General features: G+C 35.2%; 1 protein-coding gene across 7 annotated transcripts in view; it reads left to right on the forward strand.

The window, feature by feature from the left end:
* The window catches only part of LOC145265608 (ubiquitin-like modifier-activating enzyme 1), a 194905-nt gene that overhangs the window by 68427 nt on the left and 112745 nt on the right, over positions 1 to 13733 (forward strand). For 5 of the 7 annotated variants that reach the window (XM_080121619.1, XM_080121622.1, XM_080121623.1 and 2 more), the window contains exon 2: positions 4118 to 4234. In XM_080121619.1, coding sequence (XP_079977745.1) covers positions 4118 to 4234 — 117 coding nt within the window. Of the gene's footprint in view, positions 1 to 1519; positions 2041 to 4117; positions 4235 to 13733 lie in introns of those variants that run through there. The other 2 variants (XM_080121625.1, XM_080121624.1) reach the window with 2 other exon arrangements.

Below are 13733 nucleotides of genomic sequence, written 5' to 3' on the forward strand. Positions count from 1 at the left end.
TTTCTTAACAATTTTTAAAGTATATTTTTAGTATAAATTTTATAAATCTGGGAACTTTTAGGTACTTAGGTATTTTTTTGGTACCGCGCTGAAATTTCGTTATTTCGAAAGCCATTCTTAACATGGGCAGGATGTTTTGTAACTTTCCACCTATAACAATTTAATAGAGATATTGTGAAACTTGAATTTAACCTGAAAAAAAAAAGCAAACTATTTAAACATAGCGCGTTACCAAAAATAAGCACCAACTTTTAAATATAAAAAGCACTAAAGCAGTTGGTTTAAAACTTGCGGAAGTCGTAACTCGGTTTTTCTGCCGGATGACACATACATATGTATATTTCTTTCTGTATTTACTTTAATAGTGCTCAATACTAGAACTATATATTGGAATTTATAATGGTTATGTACGTTTTCAGCGTCCCAAATTGTCCTCAAAACGTCAGTTTTTTGCGGTTATTTTGTAGTTTTAAAATTGAATTGTGACTTTAAACAAAAACAACGAAATATAAGTATTTATAAAGGTTTGGGGGGTTTGTATTACTGTACACATAGATTCGAAAAAGTTGTCAAAAAACAAATATATAACAAATGTTATCAAAGGCAAGATAAGTTACTTTTCTGCCAAACTGGATATATTTTTTGTTTTTATTCAATGTAACATATTTATTCAGCTCGAAAAACATAGTGTTTACCGATGTATTCGAAAATTCAAGATGGCGTCTCACACCCTCTTTAACACCGTAAGTTTGGGAAAAGGTTTTATAAATAATAAACTATACAAAATACTATTAAAAACCCGCCGAATATATGTCAACCTATGTCACGGTAACATATATTGAGCGAGTTTTTAACAGTATTTTATTCGTTTTTTTTATTTATAACACCTTTTCCTGAACTTACCGTGTTAAAGAAAGAATCAGACGCCATCTTGAATGTTCCAATACATACATCGGTAAACACTGTATGCTTTTTGAGCTGAATAAACAAGTTACACTGAATAAAAACACGAAAAATATATCCAGTTTGGTATAAAAGTAACTTATCTTGCCTTTGATAACATTTATTTGTTATATATTTGTTTTTTGACAACTTTTTCGAATCTGTGTACAGTAATACAAACCCAAGGTTTGATTTCATGTCCATTCTTTGTTAAGAGAACATAGTATTTTAGTGATGTTGGAGAGAATAAGACTAAGAACAATACATGCAAATTTAAAACTCTTTGCCAAAACCATTTGAAAGGTCGGGTTAAATGAAACCTTTTTTTTTTTTTAACTTGCCTCCTTACGAGGGTAGAGTTCATTTAGACACAAAGTCGGTTTTTAATGTGGAGGAAATCCCCCCCCCCCAAAAAAAAAACTGACACTCTAAATAGGAACCATTTAAAATTGCTTCAGTCTAGAAGGATTTCTCTTTCGCTGGCCGAGAACAGAAAAGTCGAAATGTAGTAGTATAAGATCGGATACTACACTTTGATCCCAATCAAAAGGCCATTTGTTACATCATAAATTGCTCTAGTCTTGACATGCGCAACCGGCATCCAAGATGGTCGGGCTCCTAGGAAAAAAAAAAAGATCGAAACAAAGGTTTGGATACCTTCAAGATCTAGAGGCCCCGGAACCTTCATCCTGAATTGGTAAATGGAGAGAAATCGAAGGCAAAAAACATTTGGACATGACGTCAGTCTATACTAGGAATCCAGACCCCTTAAAGGAGTATTTGGGTTGAGTGAGTACCGAATCTGCAATGATTAGGGGCCCCGTCGGCATTTCCCATTGAAGGGCGCTCCCGCTCCAGGTCACCAAAAATAAACCTATTCTATTCCGAGGAAGGCAATGCCTGGGAGGATGCCTACCTGCAAAAGAATTTAGTTTGTAATTTAAAAAAAAGGAGGGGGGGGGGAGATCTTTTGTGAAAACAAAGCAAAACCGGATGTAAAAAAAAAAAATTTTTTTTAAGAATTTTGGACGCTGAAACCGTACAAATCTGTTAAAATTTTTCGGAAAAGAGAATTTTTGACGTCGAAAAAAAAAAAATGTACGTAAAACCAATTAGGAGTATTTTGATGTAGTTTTCATTTTTAAACCCTTAAACCCAACCCCCAACCCCCCCCTCAAGAAAAAAAAACTTAAGCTTTATTTTTTATTTTATTTTTTTCGTCACGGAGTGTTTTCAGATTTTTATTTCTATTTACAAGTGTTTTTTTTTTTGTTTGTTTTTTTTAAATTATTACTTTTTTAATATTTTTAAAATTATTTTTAATTTCTTTTATATATTTTTTTAAATTATTATTTAAGAAAACAATTTTTTAACATTTCAACATTCGGATTTCTATGTTAAAGGCTTTCTGCAGTCTTGTCAGTTGGACGAAAGAAAAAAAAACGGGTACTTATGCACTTATTAAACCATGCTGAAACAATAACATTATTTAGAAAGCCATTCTTAACATGGGGAGGAGGGAGTTTTGTAATTATTCTGTGCTTTCACCTAGCAATTTAATTAAAAAAAAAATATATTTAACTTAAATACTATTTTAAAATAGCGGTGCGCGGTGCTAATAATGCACTTACTGTGACTGATCCGCGCTATTTTTTTTAAATCGTATTTTCAAGTTTAAAGTTTTATATATATATATTTTTTTATTATTCAATTGTAAGGTTAAAGTACAGAAAAGGTACAAAACCTCCTCCCCTCCCCATGTTAAGAATGGCTTTTTAAATAATAACGGGTTTGGGGTTTGTATTACTGTACACATAGATTCGAAAAAGTTGTCAAAAAAACAAATATATAACAAATAAATGTTATCAAAGGCAAGATAAGTTACTTTTCTACCTAACTGGATACATTATTTGTGTTTATATTCAATGTAACATGTTTATTCAGCTCGAAAAACATGCAGTGTTTACCGATATATTGGAAAATTCAAAATGGTGGCCGACTCTCTCTTTAACACGGTAAGTTTGGGAAAAGGTATTATAAATAACTAGACAAAATACTATTAAAAAAACACTGAATGTATGTCAACCTATGTCACAGTAACATATATTGAGCGAATTTCTGACAGTATTTTTTTGTCTAGTTTATTATTTATAATACCTTTTCCCAAACTTCCCGTATTAAAGAAAGAGTCTAGCGCCATTTTGAATTTTCCAATACATCGGTAAACACTGTATGCTTTTCGAGCTAAATAAACATGTTAAATTGAATAAAAACACGAAAAATATATCCAGTTTGGTAGAAAAGTGACTTATTTTGCCTTTGATAACATTTTTGTTATATATTTGGTTTTTGACAACTTTTTCGAATCTGTACAGTACAAACCCCCCAAAATTACGAAAATTCATAGAAAATTATAGTTAAAAGTAGATGTGTACACCTTGAAGATTGCGATTACAGGAAATATACTTATCTCCTCTTTTGCCACTTTAATGGCCGACGTACGGTTTCATACCATAGCGATAGACGTTTTTGTTTTTTTTAATTATTATTATTAAAAACAATAGCAGTTGTTCTATGCGATGGATTTTTTAAATTTTTGGATAAATTACTATTTTCGACATGATCATTAAGTATTGTTATTTCTTAAAATCACATATATCGATTTGTCGACTCGCTGAATAAGCCCCCAAAATATTGGTAAATTTTTACGACGTGCGCCAGCGTATTATAAAACACCCCAATATCCTTGTGTTAAGAATGGCTTTCGAAACAACCCCCCCCCCACCTCGAAAGCCGTTCTTAACATGGGGAGGTTGGAAATGTTTATTTCGAAAGCCGTTCTTAAGATGAGATGGTTGGGGGTGTTTATACTACGCTGGGGCAAGTCGTAAAAAAAAAACACCAAAATATTTATGAAAACGAGGTGTTCTTAAATTTATTAATCGAACAAAAACGTTGGATGGGAAGTATTTCGTACAGTCAGAATCGCAGAAAGCCATTGTCAACACAGAGGTGCTGATGTTGAAGAAAGCCAGTTAAGCTTATATATCTATAAAGCTTTTTGCCTAGTTGCTTTCTTTTATTATTTCTTTTTTTATTTTTTATTTTTTTTAATAATTTATAATAAAACCTGTCCTGATGATGTGTTTCTGTTTTATTTGTCACGATGACGTAGATGTCCAGTGGTAGCGAAAACCTGGAGTCTTCATCGCCGCCAGCTAAGAAATCTCGATTGGAGTCGGAACAGTCCTCGCTAAACTGCACAACTAAAAACGTACTTGTTGCCAAGACGGTAAGTACATTACCCCCCCCCCACACACACACACACACATTGGATTTGCAAACGCATACGTATGGAAGAAAAAGGTGCTTCTGTATTATAATACCAAAAACATACTGGGTCAATGTTCACCTTTACGCCAACTTAAGATGTCTCGTCATTTTTTAAGAAAATGACGACTTATAGGTTTTTGAGTATGCTGAAAACATATCGCAGGGACAATTAGTGCAGACAGGGGGTTTTCGGGATATAAATACCTGCATTTTGTTATGTAATTTCTAGTAGTTTTATTTGGCCGCTATCTTTGTTTCAATGAAATTGCATATTGAGCATGCACTAGCACGCTGCAGTGAGCAGTTAACTCAACAAAATTCCAATAGCCGTTCTTAACACGAGGAGGTGGCGGGGTTCTTCCAAAAGAAATGACGTTTAATAAACGTTTGCATCTCGTAGATTTAACTACACACATCGCATGCTCACTATCCCATTTCATTGAGACAAAGATAGCAGCCAAATAAAATTGCTAGAAATTGCAATGCATAATACAGGTCTTTATATCTCAAAAACTATTTGTCTGCGCTAATTTTCCCTGCAATATTCATGTTCAGCATAGCTGGAAACCTGTAACAGTTGTCGATGTATCAAAAAACACACACACACAAAGGCATATTTCCACTTAGAATGTAAGGGACTACTATTTGGAAGTGTCTAACAGGACTGGAGGGAGTTGAGCAGCGAGCGTAAAATCCATTTAGATATATTTTAATTTATTAAAATTTTGACTTTGGTGCCATCAGCTCGAATGGAAAGAGAAAGCAAAATTCATAAGCAATAAATGGAGACAATCATGAAATAATGGAAGAAATAGAGGGGGGGGGTGCATTTTAAAAACAAGATATGGTTAAAAACTCGAAAATGCTGCTTAACTTGGACATCTTCAAGTCCAACATAAACAAACTCCTGACAAACCGCCCCCTTAAGTAAGACACTCTATCAAAACCCCTAATACTAATGATTACTGCAATACTATCTCATTGATTACTGTATACGCAGTAACCCTTATCCCTGAGTGGCCTTCAGGCCTTGATAAGTGGTGACCTCCATGTAAAAAAAAAAAAAAAAAAAAAAAAAAAAAAAAATGAAAACACGAAACTAAAAGATTACGATTGTTGGGAAGTTTAAAAAAGTTTTAAAAAATAAACGTTTTTATATATACTTATTGTTTTAAGATAGGATAGAAAAAACTTGCTTATTGTGTTAAAAAAAATAAAACGACGCATGTCAGATGCAAATTCGGAAAACATAAGACCGTAAGTGAGTACATTTTCCATCAGACAACGACGCAGATGTTATGACACTGCTAATTTAGCTTTTTAAAATGAAACAACAAAAGCAAATTTTTTTTTACTTGATCCTCTCCCACCGTTGAAACAAAACATTTCTACATGAAATAATTGATTTGTTTTTCTAATTTTTCAATATTGTTAGACATTGCTCTTTCTAACACTTCCATATTCATGCCACTTTGATGCAGATGACAAGTTTTTAGCAGACATAAAAACAAATATTTGCCCTTTATATGATAGACTAGACTGGGTGCCCGGGTGTTTGTAGGTGTATGTTGAGCAAAAAAAAAAAGTTGTAATAGGCAGGCAGGCTCGAACCCGTGACATGAAGGCGGAAAAGAAGGTGAGGGGGTGTTTTTGAGCAAAAAAAAAAAGGGGGGGTGCGAGCGCAAAAAAAAAATAGTAAGTAGGCTCTAACCTGTAACGTAAGGGTTCAGCTTAAAAACGATACTGATCTCATGAAAATCCGTTGCCCCTGTCAAGTTTTAAGCAAATATACATACATACATTTAAACAGAAAGGTGAGATTTATCTAATAGACTAGCCCAGGTGTTTGTAGATGTGTGTTAAGAAAAAAAAAAACAGTTGTAGTAGGCAGGCAGGCTCGAACCTGTGATGTAAAGGCGGAAGAGAAAGTGGAGGTGTGTGTACAGGTGTTGATTAAGCAACAAAAAAGTGGTAGCAGGCAGGCTCAAACTCATACCTCGAAGGAAGAAAGGGGGGGGGGGAACCTGACGTGTTAACTGCTGCACCCATCGCCAAACCGGAAGTGATGAAATTAAGACTAGACAATCGAAAAAGGTGATGACTTTCGAAAATATCGGTAAAAAAAGTCTAGAAAAAGTGCTCAGTTGTGGGTGAAGTAATTAATGTTTTTGGCCAATTTTTCAATGTTTGTCAATGATACCGATCTCGTGAAAATCCGTCACCTCTATCCAAAGTTTTTAGATACAGACAGACAGACATACATTCAAACAGACAAGTGAGACTTATATTGTAGATGGTTATAAAACCGCTAGCAATAGACAGATGCTACTACTAAAACAATACAGGTTTGTTTCAGTAAAAATTTCAAAAAAATCAATTCAGGTAACATAATTATATAGTAGAGCTGACATCTATTCAATGTAGCCGCCTTCAGTCTCAATCATTGCCTTGATATGGGTGAAAATCTGGGAACATGCCTTTTCCACAAGCACCAGCAGGTGCTCGGCGAATGGCAGCAATCAGGCTGGCTTTGGTGTTGTGGGAGGTCATGTTGGTGATGTTCTCAACGTATGGCCAAACAGTAGGTTTAAGTCGGGGGAGGAGGAGCACTGAGAAAAGGGTACAAAGTGGTAGCATTCCTTCTGGAGTCAAGCCTGCGTCTCTTTGGATTTGGGGGTCAGTGCAGAGTCTTGCTGCCATACCCAGGGTCTGTGGGCAGTCATCTGATTGCACCAGGGGATTACCACACTCCTCAGCACCGTATTATAACTATTCTATACTTTCACCTAACAATAATAATTTAATAAAAAGATATCGTAAAACTTGAATTTAACTTGAAAATACTATTTTAAAAAAATATGTGCACCACTTTATTTTGCATATTTCTTTTCCAAAGGACCGTTTGAATACATTTAAAGTGTTGTGTTATTACTTTAAAAAAATATATATTTTCAGTTGCACTGCTGCTTTATTTCAATTTTGAATAATTTCACAATTATGAATGAATTCGTGTGTACTTTAAAAAAAAAATTTTTTTAAATCGTCACAAAAATATATTGTAAAACTTGAATTTAACTTTTCTTTTTCGATTAGACACTAATCTGAAGCAGGAAAAGGGATCAGAAAGATGGTGTCGGGTGGGGGGGGGGGCAAGCAGAGAATTAGTAATTCAGAATTCACCAAAGTACGAAGATGGATATAAGCATTATGTGTCGGATTTGGGGAACCCATGACAATGCCAAGGCTTTTTTAAGGGCAAAAAATATACTTAGACAGGAGCCACCTCTGTGTTCTGTTTGTCGAAGAGAAATTAGAGGGAAAACGGGCAAACCAGAAAATAAAATCATACGATTCTTATTGTTAGGTGAAAGTACAGAATAGTTACAATACACCCGCCAGCCCGGTAACATAAGTGCATAAGTATCAACAAAGTGATTTTTAATATCATATTTAGCTAAATCCATAACAAGTGGCACTTGAATGAATGGTTTATTTTATTGACGCTACACTAATCACGTGATTAAAATTTTTAGCAGATGAAAAATTGGGAGTAAAGTCATGAGTTCCCCATTTTGAAGTTGAAAAAGTTTTTGAAATTGTCTAAATGGACCTGAGGAAATTGAATCAGTGTGATATTTATTTTTGCTCAAATAAAATTTGTACTTTTGACTTGTTGCCTGGCAGGCTCGCAAATGTGTTCCTGTCAGAAGATGTTAATGAGACACAAACCCAATTTACAGTTCGGATTTAACTGGAGGTGCAGTGATAGCAAATACAACAAAAGTGTATCTGTACGGAGGGTGGGAGTATATTTTCCAGGGCAAATTATTTTTAAATTAAACAGTTATGAAAAAATCTTAAATGAAAACCAGACTCTATGCAACAAAATATCTGCGTGATGTCGCCAAGCTAATCAAGAACCTTGATTCCAGTAAAGCAACTGGCCCTGACAGCATTCCAATTATAGTGTTGAAAAAGCTTCAACCAGAACTTGCCCCCATACTTACAAAACTGTTTAAGCGTTGTCGTAAGAATTGCTTCCCAACGTCCTGGAAAACCTCATCAGTATGCCCTGTATTTAAGAATTCAAGTGATAGGTCATCTCCCTCTTGGTCTCCTGTGTGTCATGAGTAAGTTGCTGGAATCCATATTAAATAAAGTAGTCAACCACCTCAGCAGAAATAATCTTCTTAGTGACATGCAATATGGTTTCCATTCTGCTAGATCTACAGCAGATGTGCTAACCGTTATATCTCACAGGATTAGTGAATCTCTCGACAAAGGCTTCCTTTCTAGGGCAATTGCTTTTGACATATGAAAGGCCTTCTATAAGGTATGGCATAAAGGCCTACTTCACAAGATTTCCAGCTATGGTATAACTGGAAATGTTTTCTCAATTATTAAATCATTTCTCTCTGATAGGCTCATCAGAGTAGTAGTTGATGGGCAGAAATCAGAAGCCCACAGTATTAATGCTGGGGTCCATCCTGGGCCAAACTCTCTTCCTGATCTACATCAATGATCTCCCAAAACACATAAATCATTCGTTGACATCTATGCTGATGACATGCCCATCTACGGCAACGCATCAAAGGCCGTAAATGACAAAGTTCTCTCTGATTCTCTCTCCTCTGATCTTGAGCGTGTGGTGCAATGGGGGAAGAGGTGGCTGGTTACGTTTGATACATCTAAAACCAAGCTTTTATCTTAACATCATCAACGCTCTGATCCCCATCTGGCATCAATTGAAATGGATGGCTCTCATCTTGGGGAGGCTCCATGTTTTGACAAGCTTTTGGGCTTGACCTTTACTCCTGATCTGAAATGGAACACGTACACCAAGTCTGTTGCCAAGGTCGCTGGAAAAATGGTAGGATCCTTCTACCACTCCAGTAAATATCATTGCTGGTGCAATTCTCTATATAAAAGCCAAGTACGTCCTAGGATGGAGTACTGCTGCCACATCTGGACAGAAGCTGCTAAAAACAGCCTATCCTGCCTTGACAGAGTACAAAATAGACTTCGTAGCTTAGTGGGGGATGCCCTTTTCTCTACCCTGCAACCTCTCTCCCACAGAAGAGACATTGCGAGCCTATCATTGTTTTATCGTTATTTCCATGGTAGGTGCTCGTCTGAACTCCAATCTCTGGTCTCCCCTCGCCAATCTTTCACAAAAAACACCCATCTAGCTGAATCCACTGCGAAAAATTTCCCCCACTCTTTATCTGTGCCTAAATCAAAACGTAGATTCCATGAACAAAGCTTCTTTCTTAGAACTGCACGCCTGTGGAACTCTGTTCCGTCTGCCTGCTTCCCGCCTGACTACAACTTGGATGTCTTCAAATCCAACGTTAACAAATTCCTAATGAATCGACCGCCCTCTTAAGTAAACACTTCATTAAATCTCCACACTAACATACTGTACTTGCAATAACCCTTATCCCTGAGTGGCTTCCGGGCCTTGATAAGTGGTGACCACCGTGTAAAAAAACAAAACAAAAAAACTCTGGAACACTGTATATATGTTATGTTTATTTTGTTATTTGTTTTGCGTTAGTCGCATTAAACCTTTAGAGTTACTTCCCTTGTTTATGGTTTCGTTTCGCTTTATTTTATAAAAATTAGATGGCCGCAATTTTTCACCTGCTAACACAATTAGTTTTTATTTATTAATAATTCAGTAATATTCAGGTAATTTCGATTGCATAATCTGGAAGTTAACATGGTAATTTATTAGACTTGACAAAAAAAAAAAAGGAGTAGAAACCATTGTTTTTGGAGGTTTTTTTTATCTGAAAACTTGTACAGTCAAGACATTAAAAAATGAAAATACCGAAAAAAGTTTAAATTGTATGTAGGCGTTATAGAACGAAGTTCTCCGAAAAATATTTCACTTAATTTCATCAAGTATTTTTTTTTTCTTTTTTACAGCGGAAAAACGTTTTTATGAGAGCGCGTTGAAGGCAGCCATTTTTGTAATCCAAGATGGCTGCCTTCAACCTTGTTCCTATTTACAATGCCTCCCCACGAGACAGTTAGACACCAGGGTCGTTTTTTAACGTGGAAAAAAGGAACAAAAATAAAAATTGTCTCAGTCGTGAAGGATTTCTCCTCCACTGACAGAACAAGAAATTGAAATGCAGCATCTGAGGAACAGATACTACACTTTGATATTTTAGAAATGTCAAAGGGAGATAACTCCAGTTAAAGCGCTGACACCCCTTCCCATCTTTAATACTAGCTTTTCTTCCTAAAAATCGAAAATTGTACTCGGTATCATAACAAATTGTTTTTTCGCTGTAAAACAAAAACTACTTGATGAAATTAAGTGAAATTTTATTTTTTCGGAGAACTTCGTTCCATAACGTATACATACAATTGAAACTTTTTTCGATATTTTCATTTTTTTAATGTCTTGACTAAACTGTACAAGTACCAAAACTCCATTTATCGACTACAAAATTTCGTTCTAATAGTGTAGAAGCGCCGGCCAATCTTGTAATGATCCGGTCCCTGTTGATTTTGCCGTGGGAGTTTAGTCACAACCTTCATACACGGGACCGTGGTTTGGTTCTGTGCAGACACTTTTTGCAAGTCAGAGTGCTCCTCCTCCTCCTGACTTCTTAATCCCACTTTCCGACAATGATGTCTAAGTTTTTGCAATGGAAGAGAACTAAAAACCGTTATCGTACATGTAAAACTCCGAAATTAACGCGGGGGGGGGGGGTATAAACATTTTTAGAAATCTGGAAAATGATAAAATACAAAAAGGCCGGTGTTTTGAGAAAAAAAAAAAAAACTTGATGTAAAAAAAAAATATATTTTTGTATGGTTGTGACGGTGGAATTTCTATTTAAAAAAATTCAAACTTCTAAAAGATAATTATTTTTAAGTTATTTAGGAAAATATTTTTATTAAATCTTATTTTAAATATTGGTGCGGAGCATTTTTTTTTTTTTTTTTTTTTTTAACCGGAAGTCCGTTAATGAAACCAGCGATTTACTGCGGGATTAGTCTTTTCCTGAACCGGAAGTACTATTTGAAGTAATAATTTATTTCCTTTACTCGTGATTACTTAAATTTAAAAATTATGGGTACGTCTGACGACATATAATTGTACCTATTTACAATGCCTCCCCACGAGACAGAGTTAGACACCAGGGTCGTTTTTTAACGTGGAGAAAAGGTACAAAAATCAAAATTGTCTCAGTCGTGAAGGATTTCTCCTTCACCGAAAGAGAACAAGAAATAGAAGTGCAGCATCTGAAGAACAGATACTACACTTTGATAAAATAAAAGTGAACATCTTTTTAAGTTTAATCATCCGGTGCTTACTAAGGTTTTTCGCGGAACTATCATCGACAAAACGAAACGAGATTTTTACCGTATATTTCGGCGTTTAAGGCGACCGTCAGATAAGACGAGGTATAAAATTGGAGCAAATTTTAATAAATTTATGGCACTTGTGCAGTTTAATCAAGACATTAAAAAATGAAATATCGAAAAAAAAAAAAACGTTATATTGTATGTATCCGTTTTGAACTGGAGATCTCCGAAAAAATTCACTTAATTTGATTGAGTATTTTTTTTTTGTTTTGTTTTTTTTACAGCGGAAAAACACGTTTTTATGAGAGCGCGTTAAAGGCAGACATCTTGGAATTTTTATTAATTTTTGTTTGGATTTTAGAAACGCCACGGGGAGATAACTCCAGTTAAATCGCCGACACTCCCTCCCCATCTTTAATACTAGGTTTTCTTCCTAAAAATCGAACCTTTTGCTCGGTATCATAACAAATTGTTTTTTTGCTGTAAAACAAAAACTACTTGATGAAATTAAGTGATTTTTTTTTTTTTTCGGATAACTTCATTCCATAACGGATGCGTACAATTAAAGTTTTTGTCTTGATTAAACTGTACAAGTACCAAATTGTTCATATATAGGTTGTAAGACGACTGCTAAATCACTAAACCTAGGCTAAAGATTTCAATACCCGGTATTTTATGAAATATTGGTTTTTAAAGATGAGTTTTTAATTTTCTACCTTATTGATGTTCGTAATTTTTGTATAAAATAATCTTAAAAATACGAGAAATACATAGATACCATTGTTTTCATGTGAAATTTAGTATTACAATTTCCAAAATTTCGTCCCAATAGTGTAGAAACGCCGAATTTTTATTAGGGATTTTTTTTCTTACAAATAATTATATAAAACTTTTTTTATAATAGTAATGTTGGGTTTGTTTTACAATAGATGTACGAAAAAAAGTGGTAAATTAAAAAAAATATATATATATAGATGACAAATAAAGCAAGATAAGTTACTTTTCTACCTAACTGGATAAGTTTTTAGTGTTTTTATTTAATCCAAAATGTTTATTCAATTTGAAAAATGAGTAACGTTTAACGCTGTCGGAGAACAAAAGATGGCCACAATGTCTTTCAAAACTCGATAATCACTTCAAAATAAATATTAGGTTGGTTAAAAAATGTCGTTTTTTGATCAACTTCAAAAGATCATAACTTCTTTTATAATAAACTTTATTAATCGAATTAAGAACCATTAGAATCAACACATTTTTTTCCAACAAGAAACAAGTTTATTTATCCCATTAGCATAGAAATCCGGAGTTCTAGAAGCGATGAAGTCATTGAAGGCCGATTAGGCTTCATTTTGGCTTTTAAAGCGTTTTCGTGCAGGAAGTTGTTGAGATGCTTGAAAAAGTGATAATCGGTGGGCGAGAGGTCCGGTGACTATGGCGGAAGCGGCACTCATGAATCAGTCCCAATTTGTTCAGCTTCTGCAGGGTCAGTTGAACAACATGAAGGCGAACGTTCTCATGGAGGAGAATTGGTCCCTTCATGTTGACTAATCTCGGGCACATATGTTGAAGCTTCTGGTGCATTTCAATTTGTCCGCAGTACTTCTCTGCCGTAATCATTTTGCCCGGATTCAAGAAGCTGCGATGGATGAGACTGGCCACAAACCACCAAACAGTCACCATGACATTATTTTTTGGTGCCATTTTGGCTTTGGGAAGTGTTGTGGAGCTTCTCTAGCATTCAATCCCTGTGCCAAACGTCACCGGTTGTCGTAGAGGATCCACTTATCACACATCACAATCTGTTTGAGAAATGGGTTGTTTTGTTGCGCAGAAGGAGCATAGAAGACACCTCAAAACGATAATTTTTTTGATTATCGTTCAATTCATGCGACACCCATTTATCCAACTTCTTTGATTCCCGATTTGCTTTGAATGGCGAATGAATGTTGAGTGGTTGACCTCGAGTTCAACAGCAACTTCACGTGTAGTTTTGCGAACATTGGTTTCAATTAAGGCTTTCAAATGTCCGTTATCAACCGCAGTCGGCCAGCCGCGACCGTCTTCATTTTTGAGGCTCTCGTCACCATTGTAAAATTTCTTGAACCACCGTTGTTAGTGGTTCCTGGGCCAAA

The sequence above is a fragment of the Euprymna scolopes genome, chromosome 40 (assembly GCF_053919585.1).
Source record: "Euprymna scolopes isolate OS-2025 chromosome 40, ASM5391958v1, whole genome shotgun sequence".
Lineage (NCBI taxonomy): Eukaryota > Metazoa > Mollusca > Cephalopoda > Sepiida > Sepiolidae > Euprymna > Euprymna scolopes.